Source organism: Ptychodera flava, assembly GCF_041260155.1.
Source record: "Ptychodera flava strain L36383 chromosome 3 unlocalized genomic scaffold, AS_Pfla_20210202 Scaffold_27__1_contigs__length_13241970_pilon, whole genome shotgun sequence".
In the NCBI taxonomy this organism is placed as follows: domain Eukaryota; kingdom Metazoa; phylum Hemichordata; class Enteropneusta; family Ptychoderidae; genus Ptychodera; species Ptychodera flava.
In genome coordinates this window covers 2,955,374-2,977,902 of record NW_027248281.1, presented here as the reverse complement: position 1 = coordinate 2,977,902, position 22,529 = coordinate 2,955,374, and the positions used below count along the sequence as shown (strand labels likewise).

Here is a 22,529-nt window from a genome sequence, read left to right as displayed (position 1 = left end):
TTTTAATTATAACTGTCTGATAGATACAAGGGCAAGGATCAGTCAGATTTTACAGTCAGCAAAATTGTAATAATCAGCTCGTTTATTGAACCAATCTTTTGGAGGTCGGGGATATGGCCGAGCGGTTCCGTCTGCGGCTTCTCCGCTAGGCGATTGGGTGCCGTACGTTGTGAGTTCAAAACAACCGTAGTATTTGACCTGTACTTATACCTAGACACAAATACATACCTGTCATGCTGCGATATTTAAGAAAGAACACGTTTAGCTCTAGCAACTAATGTATAGACTGGCCAGGAACTGCAAACCTAACGTTGACATTTTGGTGTACAAATTTCAAAATTTTTATTCACTAATATGGAGGATTGTACGAATTTTCTATCGTCGTTCTCGCTAGTCACATCAATAAGTATACAAATGATTGTCGTGTGAGGGAAATGATACATAACGTTTTCCACCGAGGTAAGAATTAACTCCCTGTTTTTTCGCCATTACAGCCGGCGGTCTTTATAGTTGAAACCACACTTAACCTCAATGTCATGATTGTTGGCTATCGTTGACATATCTGTCGACAAGTATTCAAGATACTTGTCAAACCTTGACTAAATCAATATTGTCAAGATAAAGTGGCCTGCTACCTACATGTAAGCTGCTTCCAGGATTTGTCTATCTAAGCCTTGTGGTATTCAGTTCGTTGTATACGCTCACGGGCACTGACACCACGTTGAACAAACGAAATGACACTTCACGAAAAGTTAACTCCGGAAAGTATTCAATGGTAACGGTTCAATGTATGGTTTATTGAGAGTTAGAGAACAGCGTTGGGTCATCGACACAAAGAAGCCGGAAATCCACTTTAGTCAGAGAAGTAGGGACGGGGCGTAAATTAGAGGGGCGGGGGTTTTGCATTACACAGCGCTTAGAAAACCATATGGCCGTCTCCTGAAACGTGGTCAAAAACCTGTGAACCTCCCAGCACATGATATGTGTTTTGATGTGTGTGCACATGGCCCGTTTTCCGCGTGCAGTTTAATTTTCATGTCTTATTTGTTGTGCACATTTACGCCTTTATAGTCTAGTACATTAATATAATTAATCAAGCACACATAAATGCAGAGATATGGCTGGTTTTTGTGTTGGAAAAAAGTGCAATTCATCAATTTATCGTAAACCGTCATTCCAAAATTCCAATATAATATTTGTTTCACATATATGCACTTCTAATTAACCTAATCTAGGTAAGTACATTCTTAGATTTCTCCATAGAATAGAATGGATCATGAAGTTCCAACTTCACAATTGTTGAATACAAATGTACTTCCAACGTATAAAAATGCACTGAATTAGTATTTTGAAAATCTTTAATCACCCCTCTTTAGTCAATTACATCATGGTATGAAATCAGCCATGCATACTAAATTAAAAATTTGTATTCATTAAAAAAATTAGTAAATGTCAAATCTGAACTTCGCAGGCTGTACGTTAAGGTTTGCACAATGCGATTGTCTCCAAGGGCGTGTTTGACTCTCTACATTCAGTTTCATAATAAATTGAAACTCGCCAACAGACGTACTTTGTGTAGTGTCTAACCTGGAGTGCCTTTATGCTTTTGAGTAAGGATATTGGCCACGGACAGCTTATTTAGTGGATATGGCGTCAAACAAAAACTCACATTTCATAGTGGTAATTTAATAATAATCAGATTTACACGTGTAACAATATTCTAGCTGATAGACTCTGAGCTGAGTGCAATTCATCTGATGACTTCATACTGTCAATTTTTGAATCAGAAAACAAACCATGTGTTAAAAACAGGGTGAGAATATAAATCTTGGACAAAGGGAAAACAAATAAACTTACAAAGGATACCTAGAGAAACTATGGAAGACATTGTAACTAAACATTTCAACTCGAGTAACAAACCATTACCGGAACAGAGGCAGTGAAAAGATGAATGTGAAAGATAATGTTTAAATCGTGTTTCCTTTAAAACCAAAAAGCAAAAAGGAAACAAAAGAAGAGGAAAGCTTAAGAAGCAGAAAATGACATTTGCTTCATGATAACAACCATAAGTTCTGCAGAATATTGCTCCTTTCCGTACAACTGAACAGCTACATGTTGGTAGACATTAAAAATGTTTATGATGTATGATATCATACCAGTATATTGATGGCGGAAATTCTGCGATCTGATTGGTCGAGACGCGATAACAACTATGATGGTATATTGGCGACATACCATGGTGGCATGCGCGCGAGCTCTCAGCTTGAGTAAAAGTCCGTTTATGACGTTCCATGCCAGAATCTCAATATACTGTTATGATATAATACCAATAAATCACACCCAGCGACGGTATACCACTCGATTTTGACCAGTTCACTTCATATATGCACTCGCTATCGCTCGTGCATATATGTCGTGAACTGGTCAAAATCTCGTGGTATACCACCGCTAGGTGTGCTTTATTGCTTAAATATAGCACCCGATCTCATTTCTATCATTAGAGGTCACTTTCTCGCCTCCCCAGAACACTCTGACATCAACAGTAGCGTGCTAGGTTGACAATGGATTTCAATTGAAATATCACCCAGTTCGCAAACTTGACTGTCATCCGTACGACCAGAAGCAGGAGACGCTGTCAAATCTCACACTGGCTTTGTTTACAAATGGAACGTATCAGATAGCAACGCGCGTAGTAACTAGAATGCAGCTAGTTCTTAAATGTACGAGCTTGTCCATGTTTGGACAAAGTAAGCCTGGGTGTGACACGACAAATTATTACGCAACTAGGAAGGCTGTTTTCCTATAGTTGTACCAAGGAACATATATGACAAAAACTAAGAGATGTAGAGAAAGCTGGCGATATAAATAAATAAATAATTAATTAAATAAATAATGAATAAGTAAATAAATAGATAATAAATAAATAAATAAATAAATAAATAAATAAATAATCGTGTTTTTAAAGTGAAAGAAGCAGTGTTTGACTAATTTCATTTGAGCGATTCAAATGTAGTTAGCAGGCTGGGTTTCTTATATTTTTGCTGTGCAGACACCTTGCTCAAAAACTGTGACCTCTCCCTTTAAGGGGCTCAAGAAATTGTGACCCTCCCAAAAAACGGTGGTAAAGAAACTGCGATCCTCCCGATGCCCGGCCCTCCCGTTGATTTACACCAAGTCCCTTAGTGATGTACAGTAATGCCTGGGTACACATTCTGATGTCCATGCACTCAACTTCGCAGTCTACCCAATACAAAGAGAGGTACCTTCTCACAGCTAAAATGTTGTAACAAATATCTATATCCGCTTAGCCCATGTATCAGAGACTATTAACTGTACAAAGCCTATAATTTAGGGTCTGGACAGAAATTACAGGGGAGCGGTGGTTTCAAAATGACGCTGCGTTAAATATAACGACCCTTTAAAAGTGATTGCAAGAAATAGAGTGACCCTCCCCAAATTCCATGCACAAAAACCAGTGACCCTCACCCTGCGTGTCAAACTCAGTATCAACAATATCTTAATTAACATATGATTCTCATTTGACCTTTAACTTTAAAAGAACAACCTTTACAAATAATCACTTTTATGCGATGTTTCATGTAATTCAATGCAAAGAGATCACAAATCACAATAAATAATTTTGTCAGCTAATTGGCTATTAAAATTCAGAAGGGACAATAGCTGTAATGGTTATCTTCATTTATAGTTTGGCTTTTAATTGTACAGACAGCACTATTATTGTCTGTCAAGAAACTTTTTACAACTTACTCTAAACATTAATGTTTAGCAATATATACATATAGATTCACGTATATAGCAAGTTTTGTAGTGGGAAAATATATTTTGATAGTTACCCCTAGACTGCCATGAGAAGTGAACTTATATTTTTTGGAGAAATTCCTAATATCATACTTGTTGTTCACATCTGCCTTTCAAGCACCCTATTCTCATTACGTACATTTATATCAATTGTTATACATTTAAGTTTATAAAAGCACAGATTTAGCTTGTTTTGTAAAGAAAAAATGTTCATGGTTTCCCCATACACTCCCATGTATAGTGAATCAATATTTCGGTGAAATTCAAAAATAAAATTTGGTGCACACATGCACTTGTGACCGCCCCATGATCGAGTACATTAATATCAATTATCAAGCGCCTATAAATACAGATTTAGCTAGTTTTGGATTTGAAAAAAATATTCATAGTTTCCTCATAGACTCCCATATATAGTGAATCAACATTTTTATCGAATGTAAAATCAAATTTCTTGTACGCACAATGTACTGTTTACCTCCCACTTCAAGCAAAGTACATTTACGTAAATTATCAACATATATAAATGTACAGATAAAGCTTGTTGTGTGAGGGAAATTGTTAATAGTTTGCCCAATAAATTCCATTAATTATGATTTGATCTTTTTAGGTGAAGCACTATATCGGTCACATCTTGCCTTCTCAGCTTTTATACAGTTCCGATAGTTGCGCAAAAATGATGACCTTCCCCAAACGGCATGTGTGAAATTTTATGGCCCTTCAAAAATACTTGCACGAAAATGGCGACCAAGCCCTCAAAACACTGGCCCCTCCCCCGTAATTCTGTCCAGTGCCTTTATAATGTTTATGTTGTAATCTGACATTTAACCCCCAGCCTTTTCTTAGTCTAACTTATTAATTTGAAATATATTTTCCTTTTGAATCGTATCAGGTAACTTAACCAACATTGGAAATTCAAATTGCCACTGTTCCTATGTCAGAGCATGGTTCATTGAGCTGCAAAACCTACACAAAGTAAAAGAAACATGTATATCTGGAAGGTTTCGCCACAGTGACTGCTATTTATTGGCTAAAAACAGTCCACGTTTTGGTTGTTCGGTGGTACACGCCTGGAACCTGACATGGAAACTTTAACTGATACTTTCCATATAACTCGTACTTTAAACGATTCTCTTTCATAAGCAAGAAAAATATACTAATACTAGTACTAGAGAGAAAAATTGCATAAGATTTACAAATATTTGAAATTCAAAATGGCCGCGATCTCTATATAAATGTGAAGTTTTCTCTTTCAAAAAACGTGATTGAGAAAACTTCACTCGCGCAACAGGCTTCATAACGAGCCAACAAAAGAGAACAGACTAGCAAATATGAGAAAATTGAGAGTCGGAATATATCTGTTCCCGAGACACATTGCATAGATATGTGCTAGTTTTATATATGTTTAGTTGTCTGAAACACATGACTGTTTGTATTGCCAATAAATACCATCAATTCTTATGATAAACTATCAGACAACCTTTGCCAGCGTTAGAGATAGTGTATGAAACTTTGATATGACGGTGACCTAGAAAACCATACTGAAATATAGCTTTCACTAGTGTAATTTTCTCTTGACATTGTACAACTTCATATATTACAGAACATCGTACCCAGCAGCAAACGTAGAGTTCAAATGAGGACATGAGTGATTAGGTTCAACAGAGACTTGGACATTCACCTTCGTAAACGGGTCAAGACAAGTCAAATGAGGCGGAAGCAGAGGGTATGAATGTTATCAAGGAGGTAGGAACGTGCCTTTCTACTTCACTGGCGCTACCAAATGTCGTAATCTATTTTCAAACAGGTCTAAGCAAATTGCGTCACTGTAGTGTGTAAATTACATTTATTACACGACCATAAATTTAGTGTCTTTCAAAACAATGATGATATATATCACAAAACATATTGTAATGCAACGATATGCGTTCCGTGTGCACAGGTAAATGAGATCTCCCACGTTTACCTGATCAAACTTTGCACTTCCACAACTACGTACATGACTTTAAAAACGCGTTCACTGTGCGCTTATTCCCAATCCAAGGTTGAATGTTTCAGTATGACCGGAACAAACGATCGGGAAGTTGGTTTTAAAACGATTGAATAGCCAAGACATGCGTACTGGTAAATGACGCCATTATGGTTTCTAAGTACTATGTGTGGGTGGCTCGTTCGTTATGTTACGACATAAAAATTTAGTTTGTACTCCAAAATAGCAACAACGGCAGCTTGTAATTTAACTAAAACCTCATGTACTCACCGAAAACGAACATAACCTTGAAGTTCATTGTGATGGCTTTGATCAAGTAACTGAACATTCGGGCCGAAAATTCACACCAGGCTTCCTTCAATGCTGTCGCATTTGAGCGTTCGTAAGTAGAGGGCGGAGGGCGGAGGGCGTAGGGCGCATTTAGTGGACGTACGAAATATTGTTCAAACAAACTAACATGTCTTTGTTCTTTGGAAAATTACAGCGGATCTGGGGCATTGTTTTATGTGCAGTGAATACAATCGTACCGAACTAGCCAAATGAATATTTCGGACATCAATTTTTATTTAATATGGCGTTTTATAGGTGGATTTACTTTTTATACTGTTGCGCGTATTTTAATCGTCATTTCTCTCTGAAGCACCTGGCCGCCTTTACAGAAAAAAAACGAGCTTACAACATGAGATTTCATGTCCAACAAAGGTGGCAAGTCATTACAGCTGCTGTTTCAAGCCCGTGTTGACTAGAAAAAGTGAGAAATACTGAAGGAGATTGTAAGTGCATGTGACAATGAGTTAGCCAACGCTCTCACTTCACGAGCATTAACCATTGACTCTGAGCACGTAGGGTTCACAGTGAGATGACCCCAGTATTATCATAAAATGAAAGTCCAGGCGGAGTTTCTGTCAACCTTATCCTTACATTATTGTTTGTTCTATGCAGTGACTTTCTGTCAATGAGGGCACTGATCCGAGAGACATTATGACAGAAACTAAATATGTCAACTTGAAGGACAAGATTGGTAAACAGGAAATAAAAGTCTATGTATGGGGGAGAGAGAGAGAGAGAGAGAGAGAGAGAGAGAGAGAGAGAGAGAGAGAGAGAGAGAGAGAGAGAGAGAGAGAGAGAGAGAGAGGTATTCCTTAGGACGTCAGGCTACATTCACATATACTGGGGGGGGGGTCTGGAGGAATTGCGATCGAATCTTTTTTCAGGTAACCGATTCAAGACCCCTTAAAACATTTCAAATACCTCCTCATATGATCAAAAAATTGTGCCATGGGAGTGTAAACATTCATTCACTGCATGAACTTGAGATGAATGGTTTTTATCAAACTTATTCTCAGTGATTTTCCGGGGAAAACTTCGACTTTACAGAGTCTGGTCGCAGTCAAGCATGGTACTCCCATCTTTATACTTTAATTTTTATTATTCTAATATAACGAAATTCAAAAATATGACAATAATTTCAATTTTTGTTCTTAAGCGAACAATATTGCAAACATAAAAATTTGATTACTTTTTGAGAGAGGGGGTGTTCTCAATAACAGTAGTGTGTATCTTTAAATTTCAGGCAAATTATACGAATTTACAATTTAAACAGGAAGACAACACATGAACCCTGTATATCACATCATTTCTAACCAATTGATTTTCCAAGAAGATATCAGCCAAGAACCTTGACCTTTCACACTAGTCTAAGTCACTTGTTTTGTAATACGCTAATTAGCTGTCGGTGATAAGTTAATGACTCTCATCATCCCTGATATTGTTTGTTTGACTCGCAGCTTATCTTCCTATGCTTAAAAGCTATCAAAGTAAAATTGTTGTTATCGGAGTTCCGTATCATTTGCTGGAGTGTTTCCAAGATACAACTGTGAATAACTATCCAATGATTGTCCTCTGTAGTATATTAACGGTTTACTCAAATTATTGCAGAGAAACAATATTGTACAATGTGACAGGGTAGAGCACCACATATCCAATCACCGTTGACCGTGCAGTGATTAAATCAGTTCGCATTAGTTTTTAGACGCATAGATTGCACATGTACAGTTTACCCTGCTTGATTGCCGCTTTCTTTGCCATAATGACAGAGGTCCCAGAAAGACTAGTTCTCGAAAGCCAATCAAGACTTGGCTGAGACTTAACTGCTGTATTAATTGGCACGACCAGGTGCTGTGCAATGTATGGAAACTTTGTAACAAAATAAAATGTTGGTTGCAAAATTGAGAGCCACCCTTAACTAAACCTCCTGTATGATTCGATCTTACCCATGCATCTACCATTTCATTATAGTCCACACTTCCTGTAAGAATTCAGAACTTAGATCATTGCCCCTCTACCAATCGCTAACATTCCGAATGCCCTATCCCCCGCTACAAAATTTTGTCCTTCACCCTTTGCAAGCTATGTTCTCCACCAAGGTCGTTTGCACAATTAGTTATTTGTATTTGTTTACATTTATTTATTGCGTTAGTAATACCTTGTATTCATTGTGTTTGTTTTGTCTGTTTTATGTATGATCCGTGAAGCTTTGTTTAAGAGGTTTCATAGCCTCCCCATGCACAACACAATCCTCGCACCACCCTACACTTGACATAGAACCCGTATTTGGAAATAAATAAATAAATTATAAATATACAAGTAGTACAGGAGATAACAGCTGCTCCGTTTCGCATGTGAAGTGATAGGAATACAAATTGGGGTCACAATTATTGATTCGTATTGTGATAATCAAATCTCCTTTCATTCACTTTGGACAAAAACAACTATGGGCGTCTGGAACGGTGGACTTAGTGTCAATATATCACGTCCTTCTGTTTTCAATATACATCTGGCATAATGTGTGGTGTGATGGCGCTGTCAGAGAATTTGGAGCCCACACAAGCAACTTGAACAAAATTAGACAGTCAATGGGCGAGTCGACTGCGTCTTATCTCATGGTCAAGTGGTCTAGAACCTCAGCTCTTCCTGTTTGTATACGCACTGTATCTTAGCGCCCTCACAAGTTCGGCAACACTAAGATGTACAGCTTAAACTAAAAAGCGCCCTGTAAACTACTCTTCACTATTCAGTATCTGAACCATCAGATGTTTCAAGGTCTGCGCTTGGCTAGGTTCGTATTCATTTGTTATCGCTTGATGAGGCGGTCACTTTTCTGTCAACAAACGTCCACTGCAGGCAGTGTAACAGCAATTTGCATTTCAATAAAGTAGAGCGCTTAAAAAAAGGCCCATTCACTCGCGTAAACTCCCAGGGTCATGAAGGTGTCTTGTTTTGACGACGTGGCAGTTGTGTAGCCTGAATTTTACACGAAATGGTTCCTCTTGCACGTTTCAACGGTTCGGATTAAGATCTCTTCGTGCGACATCTCAGGACAAAATATCGCCTCACTTTATGATAACTGCGGACATAGACCCTCCCAGACTGCTTTATATACTGACCTGTATAGCCATGGTTAGGTACAGCTTTTATACTACATGTCAAAATTATATGTCAAGACCGACACCATACAGGTACACTAAGATGAAATGGGGAGCCAGTTTTGAAACATTTAGACGCACAAACAAATAAATCTCAGCTGAGTATTGATGAAGCAGCAATTTTTAGTAACTATAGTGATGTGCTGTATGATCTTTTAGCTTGCACATGCGCTGTTCGGCCTTCCTCGGGATGCCTGCCTGGAAACTAAAACAGGCCAAGGCTTATAAGAAGGAGCTAAGAGCACAAAACTTGCGTTTGGGGACATGAAAAAGCAAACATAACGCTGAGTAAGGCGACACTGATTCACTGACAACTGACCATGTCACCTTGTTATTGTTGATGGTGACACCAAGATTGTAAAGTCCATAAATAATGTAGGGAGGACAAGGCGACTTTGTTTTTACATGTTGTAAATCTCCTCAGTTAATAACCATCTCACTGGAGTCACCAATAAGAGAAGTATGCTTTGAGAATGATACTTACAGGTCATGTACCACGTGATAATCCGAGTTCCACAAAGTTTCAATCCATCGTGTACAACACACCTTTGTTAACGGTACACTATGTGGACTGCTACTCGATGTAAACAAATTTACCCAGTGTATCTCGCTTAGGCGAGCCTCCCATTTGCACACTGTCGGCAGCTTAATCTACAAGGTCCACGATAGAGAAGAGATAATATCCACCATAAGTAATACAGATGTTGGTTGGATAGGCTGAACAAATGCCCAATTGCAAACCAGCGGGTTTTTACACCTCCGCGGCACATCGACATCTCTCTGTGATTTACCGAAGCCGAGGCAAATGATTTATGCACGTATCACGAAGACCGACTAGTACCATGAATGCTTTCTGTTTTCAGTTCTTATCTCACAAAGCTGTTCTTTAATAATCTAATAGGTTTATGGAAGATGTTAGTGAATTATTTACAAGAAGATAACATTACTGAGAAGGAGGCGTTCAGTTTTTATAACTTGAGGGGGTTGTCACTGTCCTCATCCTGTAATGCTAAGAGGCAAAACAATTAACCATTACCATGCTCTACACGAAGACTCGGGATTTCTGCGAACAGAGAAAAGTTTAACGACACCATCCTTCATTTAAAATACAAAATACGAATATACAGTAACCGACTCAAAGAGTGCAAAGTGTATGGTCGCGGTTCACTAAGGTCAAAGGTCGCCTTGCATGGTGAACTCTTTTTGACATTCTTTTTTGTTGAATATCTGTGGTCAAATATGAAGAGGTCTTTTTAGAATAAACCGTTTCTTGTTATTTTTACTAGTTGTTTAACATGTTATAATGTTAGAATGTTTTACTAAGCCTAAGATAATTGACCTTGTAATCACATATTATCACACGAAAAGGCATTTCGGTCTTGAAAGATAATTATAGTTTGTACATCTTCGATGACGTCGTAATTGCAAAAGCAGTTATGAGCAATTTTATCTTGACTCTGAACTTACTGAACTTTGCAAATATACCACTTCTCCTCTTGTAGAACCCCCCAGTCACAATAACTGACATTTACCTTATCATTCAAAATCCCCGCTATTTCCCCCTGTTTTTCCCGTCTCTTACTGATTTGCACTATCGACCCATTTCCGCTTTCTGTGATAAACTGTGCTAGACATGCACCTTGCTCAATATCGGATTACTTTGTTTATTCTGTGCATAGTATCTTTGACATGATGATAATTTATAATGCTTTATAGGTTTGATATAAACCTCAGCACATTGTACTGTGGACTGACAATAAAGAACCAAAATTTTTATGAGCATAAACAGGTGATTGTCTGTATTTACATTTGGGTATATTTTAAATAAAGACGACAGTGTCATAGCATTAAAACACTGAAAGAAAAAGTTAACATGTTGCTTCCTTATTTAAATTGTTAGTGTGTCCACAGTAACCTACATGGTGTATGGATGTGAACTTTGACACTGATATCTAAGCGTTCATCTACACGGCACTGGCGGGACTGTGCTTCACATATCGATAGGAAGTGTGGCTCTCGGCTCTTTATCGGTCCCGCCACGTATTCAGGGTTTGATTTGCATTTGAATAGACCGTAAAGCATACAGTCAATATTCCAGACAGACTGATAGAGTCGGCGTCTATAAGTAGTCTAATGTGTTATGGGGCTTCATGAACTCGGTTGTACGTGGAAGAGAGAATGTGTGATATTGGTGGAAGTATGTTATCTACGTGAGATCTATGGCTACAACGTCGTATTGAATGATTGACTTACTGAAAATCGCTCTACACAGTATAATTGTTAAAGCGGTTTAGTGGAGGCAAAAAAACCGAAAGAATTTCGCAAAACCACTGCTGGGTAACTGACCGAGATATTGCCTGGTTGATTGATGTATTACGATTTAAATGTAGAAGAGATTGATTCCAATGTGGTATTTTCAAAAGTGTCTGAAAATTGTGAATAATACAGTATCGTATCAAGAAAATGACTATTAAGATTATTCATGAGAAGTCTATAAATTGGAAACCTCGAACTGTATGGTACCAGTAACCGAAAACGATGTATGAGGCGGAAATGAAACATCTTATCGTACCTGATGTAGGGAAGTAATGTAGCAATAATTGATAGTATAGAGTTACCAGGGATGCGTGTGTGTTTCCACGAAGGGAATTGAAAATAAAAAATAGTGCAATTTACGTACAACCCTAGACAGCCTGCCCAGAGGTAAGCTACGATAATGCGATTTAAAAATGGAATTGACGGTTTTTATTACAGGACAGGGAAGTCCATATTTTCTTACAGTTTATAATAGCATGGCTCGCTGCCTCCTAATGGCTCCTACGCTCAGTACTGTCTGCCTGCCTGTCTCTATCAATTTATCGATTGATTGATTAGATATTTATTAAACATATTACAAATACACTGTCGATCTCTGTGAAAAGGCTATCAATGAGATATTATAGAAGTAATCATGTAATCATGTTACATTAATAGACAAACAGGGGTAGCTGCAACATCTTACATGGTATATTTCGTGTTTGCAACGTAAACATTTTTAATCAAACTTGTCATCATGCAATAATATTGAATTGTTCATTCGTTTATTGCTTCGTAAATTAATCATTTCATTTCATTCAATCATTCAGTCATTCATTCATTCATTCATGCAAATACTTATGGTTCATTATAGACGATGACTGACTTCTGCGGAAGGCAGAAAGACAGACACACAGACATACTCTAGACACACAGGCAGACACAGACATAGTCTAGGTAGACAGACAGACAGACAGACAGATTGGCACGATAAATACGTAAATGTTCATTGTGTATGTTGTGTAGTTTTCAGCAATGCGTTAGAATTAACCGTTAAGACCAATCCCTTTAAATTGCAACCATTCTTTCGTCGACGTAAACGATTTACACTTTCACTATTTCAGCTAGCTATAATACCCAGGAATAATATAACACCTTAAATGTCATTACCCTGTGTCTTTTGTCAAACAAAATTGTTCGACTCATATTTACCCCTTGCTTGTTGAGGGGCACTACAGGAGATGATACAAGGGTATGTCTGACATTAATATGTAGCAAAAATAATAAGAGATTCGTACACTTTAGGGGTACTGGTGGTAAGTCGAATCAACTCATCTATTGATACAACAACTACCCTTCTATTTTCTAGAAAGTAAAAGCTATAATAAGATAACTTTAGTACATCGACTCAGCATTGACTGTTCTTCAGGGGTTATCTTGTAGTAAACGTTCTATAAGAAATATAAACCATCCATGGTTATTTGGAAATTTCCATAATTGCATACACATGTAATCTTCATCAATATAGTTACAGGGGACGAATTTGACGCCATGAAAAATATTTCCTAATCCGTTTTCCAGCTTTTCAGATCAGTAACCATAGGAACTAGTAAAAATCATGTTGAAATTACAGACCACATTTCAGTTCGTATTATCAAATCCAATTCTGTCAAATCATCTGAAGTCAAGCAATGTTACAATCAAAACAATAATCACAACAGTGATGCATGGTACTTTATTTTTTAGTTATACTTTAATTAATACTGTACAAAATAAAGACATTACAGTGTCTGTAAGAATGACAGTTTTTGTTATTTAGTAATCTATGGCAGTTACATGAAATTTATATATTGCAATTCGTTAAAACGCGAACTCACAACGTTCGGCATCCAGTCACCTCAGCGAGGACGCCACAGTCAAAATCGCTCAGCCAAATTTTCATCCTTAAGTATATTCATACTCATGAGTCAAGTTGATAAAATAAGGACACCTACATTATATTGAAGATATAAAATATCAAACCCGTATAAAAGTTGACGAATTTTAAAATGTGTAAAAGATTTTTTAAAAAAATTGTATTGCTAACAGCTTGAAAAAATTAAAGCTTCCATTGTTATTCAACAAGATACTGAAAAGTGGCAGTTAATAAAACAGTTTACTAGACAGTGTTCATACATTTTAAACAATAAAGCTTGCTTATTAAAATAATTTGTTTACTTAATTTATATACTGCTATTGAATGTACTATATGAAAGTCAAGGTGAGATAAAAGTATCAACAATTTTATTTATACCACCCTTGATCACGTGACCCTTCGTCCATTTCGTGTATTTAATCTCGTAAAGCCACTGTAGTCCTATTGTACTCATACTGATTAGTAAATAGCCACACTTTTATTCATATAAAATGTATACATAATACTTCCCGGAATATAAATCATTGGCATATCAAAAAGTGTTGGTTTTACCTAGTCATATAAAAAAATCAAAGTCGTGGTTTGCTGATCTGTACACGAATCAGTTGCGCCTCAAAGTCTGTCACCTAGAAAGTCACATGAAAACTGTTTTGAGTAAAAATGAAATTCACAGGGTAATGTACGAAATAAAATGCCAATGTTTTTTAAACCTGCTACTCCAAGACTGTAGATTCTTGTAGATTCGTTATCATTCTTCAAAACTGTACCTTTCAATTTGAATAAAAAACCAACGAAAAACCGTAAATATATGCAGTAAGAGCACGGACGAGTGTCTCATTTCACTGTTTTAAAATCTTCTTGCGATTCTTGCTCTATTGTTATCTGCTTTTTGTCACAGCATCTCGTCCAGCGAATATTATATAGTATGACTTAGTTTGAAGGATGCATCTAAGCAAGTCACACCAACATATTCGAAGGAAGAATAAATTCCATTGATCAGTTTCATAAAGTTTACTCCAAGGTGAAATAATCGTAAACACTCGTGAACGAGAATTAAAAAGTTGCGAAATTCGCAGACATAGATAGACAGGAGAGACAGGAACCTAGTGTAACCGTGTACTTCGCGAAATGTGATATTACTCTCTTTCAATTGTCACTTCCTCACAATTGTCATGTGATATATGTGTCATGTGATATATGTGTGTCGACGGTTCGACAAACCTTTGACATTGTACAATGATTTATGTGTGTGTGTGTGAATTGCGTGTAATGCACATTCTCGCTCGTGGAGGATAGCTTTTCATCTAGTTTCATGCTGTCTTTCTGTTCGCTTCTGTTTTCGTCTCCCTTTCTCCTTTCCAGGATTCTTTCGTAGCCTCGGTATCCGCGTCTTCCATCGTCTAGACTTCTCCCACTGTCTCCGTCTCCTACTCAGACGAACTGGTATGAAAAGAGTTTGTATTGATTAGTAATGCGACATTAGTATTAAGTGTTCAACAACATCATTGGCAAGTTGTACATACTATGACAAAGTTTGCTGTTAGGACTGCATACGAGAATGAAAGACCTACACGAATTTTCTATTTTATGTCTGATTTCAGGCTGGAAATGGTCGTGAAGCGTTATGAGCACGTTAAAAGTATATCAGTCAGTTTGACAACCTACCTCGTCTTCGATCCACGTACACTTGAACCGATGACGTCATTATCTTCTCATCTTCCTCAAAAGCAGAGCAGGACACATTGTACCACTGAATTAATCGTCTGTTTCTTGGTCTCCTGAATGTCAATTCACTGAATACGACCATTTTTCCATCTGAAGTATACTCTTCATAATAACTTTTCTTTGTTTGACGATCTGCCCCAGGGTTGTCAAAGTCCCATTGTAATACTTTAGCCGCCGGTAGTCTGCTATGATCTGCCCGGCACACTAGCGTCGGTTCTTGGCGCCTATTTCTGATTCTGTTTTCTGTGATTCCTTTCGGATAAATCAGGACTTGCTCGATTGAACCTGCATTTGTTGAAAAAAAATGAAATTAACGTTTTAATTTTTTACTAAGAAAATGTAAACGACCAATACTACTTGTTGCTTATTCATCAACCGTCAATATAGCGTCCACAATATAACGTTGAAGGCCCGATAGCTGTATCTTTTAGCATAATTTTTGTGATTTTACTTCCAAACTAAAACAAGTTCGTGGGAATGTACTCATTGAGGGTTGTAACTGTCCATTGGGAGGGACTGCATGTGCAATTTTGAGCAAGATAAATAATAAACGTTTGCGCAAATATTAACTTGCGACCTCATGCAAAAAAACGAAAACACTGTACGTCGTGCATATATGAATCGGAATCTTCACAGAAACAACAGTATATAATGCATAATGCTGAATGTTTTCCACTGGGACATCATATGCTTTGTTTTCTTTGTAATATTACCAGTTTTTAAAAATGGCAGGAGAAAATAGAAAGCTTTTTTCAGGTCAACTAAATTTCAAGAGTTACAGCTACAGGGTCTTAAATGCCCGCAAGGTACAACAAACAATTACACGACTTATGGGAATAATAATAATTCTTCGGATTCTCAGAGTTTCTGTAATACATAGGCTGTATACTCACTCTTCACATGAAGCTGAGCTCTGTCTACTTCAGTGCAGTAACCATTGCCGTCGATTGGTTCAACTAGTCTGAAGACAACTATACACTTATACGATCCAATATCTTCAAACGTTACATTCTGTATTACTAACGAACCATCCGCCAGCGCATTGTATCGCTCGCTGACTACATCAGTGACTTCAAAATTAGCCGTCGTCACCAGGGTTGGGTCCTCGTTGTTTGGTTTTTCCATTCTCCAATCAATCGTCGTTCTGGTGTATGGGCTGGCTGGTATTTCATACTTGCATGGTAGTGTTGTGTCACTTCCACATTCAGCTAATATCTCTGTCGTGTGAACTGCGATGCTATCCAGCCCTACAATAACAAAATTCGCTGTTATGATTCAGAGGCTTCCGATTTTGCATAAAATATATAAAATCTATATTTGAATTAGACATTTGGTAGTGAATTCTAGAATCAAGAATAGGATAGGATTTTTTTTTGGTATTTTTCAAGTTTTTAGTTGATTAGACAAAATTGTTTTGCGTTGGGAACTTGTGCGAATGATACCACTAAATATAATATTCCTTGTACATTTGCTGGTCAAAGTCAAAGATATGGACCGTCTTCATCCTGTACACGTGCAAGGAATGTTGGTGTGTTTTTCCCAAGCAAAGTTTCAATAGACGTATTATTTTTCCATGGCAGAAGTTAGTGGTGTTTAAGGAAGTCGGTCGCAAAATATTCACTTGTTCATTTGTATTTGTATTTGTATTCTATTTATAAGAGCGTGAAGTGTTGTTTTCAGTCCCGTCGTAAAAAATCGAAATTTCATTCGACACTTTATCAATCGGTCTAGCGACCACTCATTCAGTCACTCAATCATTCAATCATTCAATCAACCAATCAATAAATCAGTTAATCAGTCAATAAGTGCAATCAACTATCACATGGGAGAAACCTCTTGCAGACTGGTAGGTATTTTTGTAATTTAGTATTGCTTCAAATCAACCCTCAGATAAAATACTATTAAAGCTCCATAAGCTGTATCTTTTGACTATTTTTTCAGAACTTTTGTTTTGTGGTTTCCCTACACTTTCTGCATTGAATCCCTAAACTGTAATTTAATGCCAAGTATTTAGCATATCAACACAACCTATATGAGTATAATCTACATTGTTATTGTTGAAAATTGTATTCAAGTCCGGACTAGAATTCATTTGTAAACAATAAACAATGATCACTACACACATACAAGCTGTGTTGACAAAAAGAATACTCGAAATTCAGCATGACAAACGGATTAGGGTCAGACACGGTAGTTGATATACAGAAGCAGAATACTGAAAAACTTGCCACAAGTACAGTAATTAAAGTATGCAATAGTAGATGTAAATGGATAAAATCTTTTGATTCTGGTTTCTATGAATAATTTTCACGATTACAGAAACTTTGTTCTGAATTTAGTGTTTATGATTTGTTGAAAAGAAAAAAATAGTTTGGCATGACAATGCTCGAGAGTTCTTTTAAAGTTAAGAATCATCTTCATGGCAATTCAAGTACTAAAAACCGTTTGGCCAGGGAGTATAATGGATCTTGAAGACAAAATGTAAGATGTACAATTTCAACTAGAAGATACAAAATGTAAGATGTACAACTTCAACTAGAAGATACAAAATGTAAGATGTACAACTTCAACTAGAGGAAAGTAGTCCATATTGTTAAAGCATTGTACGGCTGAAGTTGGTATTTAGGGAAAATATGTAGAATCCATTTGATATCTCATCCAACTGTTCAAATCATCATTTCCTTCTACAATTAATAAATAAACTCTTAATGGAAAATTTTCCTGGTGAACTGTTTTGCTATGATTTGTGAAGCCCGTTGACTTTGCGACGTTCAGTTTTTTTGGAAATAAACACCACCGGCTGATAAAACAGTATGTACTCTAGAATATGTTTTATGTCTTTGCTTCAAATGGAGATACAATATTTCCATTTAGTTAATAAGCTTAATGTTTATTTCAATTTGGGTGTGTATGACTTTATTGTGTACAATTCATTCTATATCAGAGAGTTCAATTGTTTATTTCCTTTGTAATATCAAACAGGTTATTGTTGATTTCCATTGTAATGTAAATAGTTTATTGAACATGAATATTTAAATACGTTCTCTGATACATTAGATATAGAACAGATTACACATCATTCAAAAATTAAATTGAAATTTGACAATCTCAGATTAATTAATGGAAACACTTGCTGAACAAAGCTTCTGGATTTAAACTTTTTAGAAAGATCTTAGCCAGGAAAGTGGAAATGCAGATTTAGTTAACCCACAGATTTGGTCATCGAAACACCGAGATGCAACTCACAAGATCGGATTTTGTTCACCTTACAACTCACACAGATTTTTACAGTCTACACGCGTACGGCGTTTTGCACGTTACTTCAGCAATAATGTACCCCTCCCAGCCCATAATGGACGAAAGCAAACTTTGCAAGACATAATGCGCGAAGCGGAACCGAGTACATTATGGAGTGCAAAGTTTGCTTGAATCCATTATGGGCTCGGAGGGGTACATTATTGCTATTATTTCATAGTTTTGGCAATGCCAGTGAATTAGTAGATGTAGAAAACATCTTTGGCCACAATGCTGAATCATCGGCTACATTATCGGTAATACTCTAGGGAATGACGTCACAAAATTCACTGGTATTGACAAAGCTGTAATATAATATTTCATATATGCAAGCACCAAGAAACTCAAACATACACTCATCGGAATTAGCTTTTATATTATTCTGTATCCCTGTACAGCTCTGTGCAGACCTTGAACTTTAGAAAATTTCTGTCATATATTCAAAATAGCATTTCTGGAAAAAAAGATTAGTTGCGCTGCTTATAAAATAGTGGTGGGTATATTAAGGAAAAGCAGAAGAAGTGAAAAGGAAATACATAGAAAATTTGATCACATCGACTCAAAGACTTGAAGATTTCTACAGAACTCTACTCTTACTCTTCAGATATCTGTAAACAAGAACTGATCTGAGTTACTTGGTTCAAAACTTTGAATCATTGATGGTATTATTTACCGTAAACGTAATACAACAGTTTGCAAATTTTTTCATCATGTCATAAATTTAATAGAAAGAAGTCACTGTAATGTTCAGCAAAAGCAACAGGAAGATAGTCGATATCTTGCTGGAATGATATAAGGATGATAATATATCGATTATAACACGATTGGAACTAATTTGGGATAATTGGATGGTGAAGTAATGCCGATTTAATTACACACTTGTTTTTATGAGTAATTTGTATTATTGCAACATTCAACTATCTGGCTCCTAACACTTTTGAGAAATTTGAAAAATATGACTATCCAATTATCCCAAATTAGTTGCACTCGTGTTTATATTATATCATACTACCATGTGCCATTCTGATTGGACGAGAGCTCATTCCACCGATGCTAAAATACTGTTTTAGCACTGATAGCGGTGGTAAAACGGGCCCCTAAACCAGCATTTTTCAAAAATTGCCCAGTCGGTGCATCAAGAACGTACCTAAGTAAACCATAGACCCTCGAGAAAAACCGAAACAGTCCACTTTGTTTCAAAGACCGAAGACCGAATTTTGATACACAGATAAAGTGAGGGTCTGTAACTCACCTCTTAGTGTAAATAAGTTTGGATCGACGATGAAAGACATCTCTGAAGCTGCATATTTGGGGTGTGATGCACACAAATTATAGGGCGACAGCGCACCGTGCACTTTGCTTGATATTGCGGGAGTCGAGACGCGATATATTCTATACCGCTCTTTAAAAAATGAAGATAGTATTCGTTCATACACAAATAAATTGACCTTCCTCACAGTAAAGGTATGTCAGATATTCTTAACCAAAGTTTGGGCTGTAACAGACCGGGGTGTCCTAACGATGTAGACCAAGAAGTTCAAAATAACAATGGGATGAAACTGATATAGTGTTGCTATTGTTTCTTTGACCGATGAAACCCTGGCAGACAAATCAGTGACAGATAACATCAAACAGCCAAATCCTTCAATAGCTGTCTAAGAGTGAAGCAAAATACGGTGTTAATGTATCCCATCAGCGTAAAGCAAGTACTAGACTCGTTGATTCATGTTACTTCAGTTTAAGATCTGACCATGAAGTAAAAATCAATGTTGATGTTTCCGCATAATGATTTAGCTTTGTGTCAGAGAAACAAATATTGAAACACAAAGCACATAACGGAAGCAAAAAACGAGAAGAACTATAAACGTTTATCTACTTCCCGATATACACACTTCTCGTTTTCCTGTGTGGTTCATTTTGCCATACAGTACGCAATGATAACACTTTCTTGCAAGGCGTTTTAGCACCACAGATATTGTAACTGGATTTTGACTTTCCAATCGTAGGGCCGTCAGGGACTCGATACATGTCAGGGTCGCAGCAGTGGTCAGAAACACAAGTACATTTGTATATAGGTAGATGAGACGCCACAGTAATGAATAATGGTTACAATAGAAATACGTTGACGAAATGAAAAAATGAATTAAAAACAACCACGTATAGTTCCAGCATTACCACAAACTCACGTAAAATCTGAGAATAAAGACAGCGGAAGACTCTACGGACAAACCTTGTTGTCAAGCACACAGCTTACACTGCTAGCCAGGCTATTACTGATTATAAACGATACAGATTAGCTCAAATGATCATGAAAAAGGTCATATTGGCGGATAATTGAAACGTGTGGCTTACCGATTAGAATGAATATATGGAGACAATGTCTACGAAGATCGACCGACATGATGTTTACGGAGCGAAGCGCGTGCTCGAGTCTATACACACGTCAAACGCATTTTGTACCAAAAATGGTTCTGCAAAGTATGCGCACCGCTACCTCTGACACCGACGAGGAACAAAGTGCAATGAATGATTGGCACATCAGACTGCTGCGATGCGAATGGCCTTATTGCGCAGTGGACTTCGTAAGATTATTGTTCGTTTCTGTAACTCATTCAGAGCTATCGGTCAGAACCAGTATTAATGATTGGTCAATCAAGTTGGGTCCAATCAATGTGAGTGGCCAAGTACATGGTGTTTAATCAGTGCAACAAATTCATACCGAAGTTTACCAAAGTTATGTCGAAGATTCTATTGTCAGATTGTTGAAAAAAGATAATTATAATATGTCTCATTCTTAATGGTATTAAGCGAAAACTGAAATCTTTCCTGTGATAGAAAACATTGACATCAAATGACATTATCGAAAATCTTTTGGGAATAAAACTGACTAGTACTTATGACTGGAGGAATAATGAAGCACATTATATGTGTAGTGTATAACGCTATAACAATTTTGATGATAAGTACACCATCTAAATTGAGTGAAAAGTTATATTTTAAAAAGCGGTCGAAACGTGAAGTACTTTTAATTCCCTATTGGGCTTTGAGAGTCCATACTCAGTCAGTGACATTTTACTTTATTATCTATATTCGTCACAGAGTTCCGACTTTTAACAAAGCACATTCGTAGATTATTTCGGTCCGCAAAATTAATGGAGTTGCCAAATCACTTCCCTTTTATAAGGCGAATATGATCGAGCTTTTTCATTGCAGAATATATACGTCAGGCCAGTTTTGGGTTGATATTGGGTGCTCCCTATTGTCATCACGATCAACTCGTCACGTGGCCATTTCAGTGACAACTACTGTGTGCGATTTTCAATAAAACGATACGTATAGTTAATAACCATATTCACCTGATCACGTAAGCAATACCTATTACCGATGAAATCTCCTGTCCCATCTCTTGATATGTCTGAATATTAGCATATTGACAGAAGCAATTCATAGAAGATAAAAGGCCAATCTAAAACAGATCACTCGAGATACGCATGTGGAACACTGAATTTCAGTAGAAATTGAAAAGCATAATCATGGCGGTGAAACTGACGCTAAGCTTAATGTGTTGGTCACTTGTCATGCAGTACTAACTTCCTGTATGAAGGAGTGAAACTTTCCTCACACAGTCAACACGTTTTCAGGGTCACCTTGAAAACAATCATGAAATACAATAACCACACTCTGGAAGTAAACTGGCAAACGTACATGCAGTGTCAGTTATGAGGATATAGGAGGATAAAACAGCTATTTGTGGCATATTCCTACTCGTTGACTTAATTGATGGGCGATTGTGAATTGCCTTTATTGGTTTTGTGTTTATGAAGTAATTTAATCAGCGGATTTACAATTGAAAGCAACCAATAAGAGTTGTGTGAAGGCTATGTCGGTGTTAGGTATCGCGTTAAAATGTACAACTTCAAAAATAAAAGTTACGTGACACCTCTGTAAGTTTACCAAAAACTCTGAACATATTATCAGCGATTGAAGAAGGATGAATTCTTTTTGTTTA

At 37.0% G+C, this 22,529-nt stretch overlaps 2 protein-coding genes across 3 annotated transcripts in view; both read right to left on the bottom strand.

Moving 5' to 3' along the window:
* Positions 1–10,151, bottom strand: part of LOC139126257 (uncharacterized) — a 30,422-nt gene extending 20,271 nt beyond the window's left edge. The window contains exon 1 of one of the 2 annotated variants that reach the window (XM_070692301.1): positions 9,776–10,151. In XM_070692301.1, coding sequence (XP_070548402.1) covers positions 9,776–9,782 — 7 coding nt within the window. In that variant the 5' untranslated portion in view covers positions 9,783–10,151. Of the gene's footprint in view, positions 1–6,076; positions 6,233–9,775 lie in introns of those variants that run through there. The other variant, XM_070692302.1, reaches the window with a different exon arrangement.
* A 1,154-nt stretch (positions 10,152–11,305) lies between these two features.
* Positions 11,306–21,125, bottom strand: LOC139126256 (uncharacterized). Its single transcript, XM_070692299.1, has 4 exons — positions 20,873–21,125; positions 16,120–16,473; positions 15,167–15,511; positions 11,306–14,941 (listed from the first exon to the last, which is right to left on the bottom strand). The coding sequence occupies exons 1-4, from the start codon at positions 20,919–20,921 to the stop codon at positions 14,802–14,804; spliced, it is 888 nt and encodes a 295-aa protein (XP_070548400.1). The 5' UTR covers positions 20,922–21,125; the 3' UTR covers positions 11,306–14,801.
* Between the last annotated feature and the right edge of the window lie 1,404 nt (positions 21,126–22,529).

Coding starts and splice junctions, on each gene's coding strand:
- LOC139126256 (XM_070692299.1), bottom strand. CDS start 20,921: ATGTCGGTCGATCTTCGTAGACATTGTCTCCATATATTCATTCTAATC. Junction 16,474..20,872: donor CCATATATTCATTCTAATCG/GTAAGCCACACG, acceptor TTGTTATTGTAG/GGCTGGATAGCATCGCAGTT. Junction 14,942..15,166: donor GTACGTGGATCGAAGACGAG/GTAGGTTGTCAA, acceptor TTTTCATACCAG/TTCGTCTGAGTAGGAGACGG.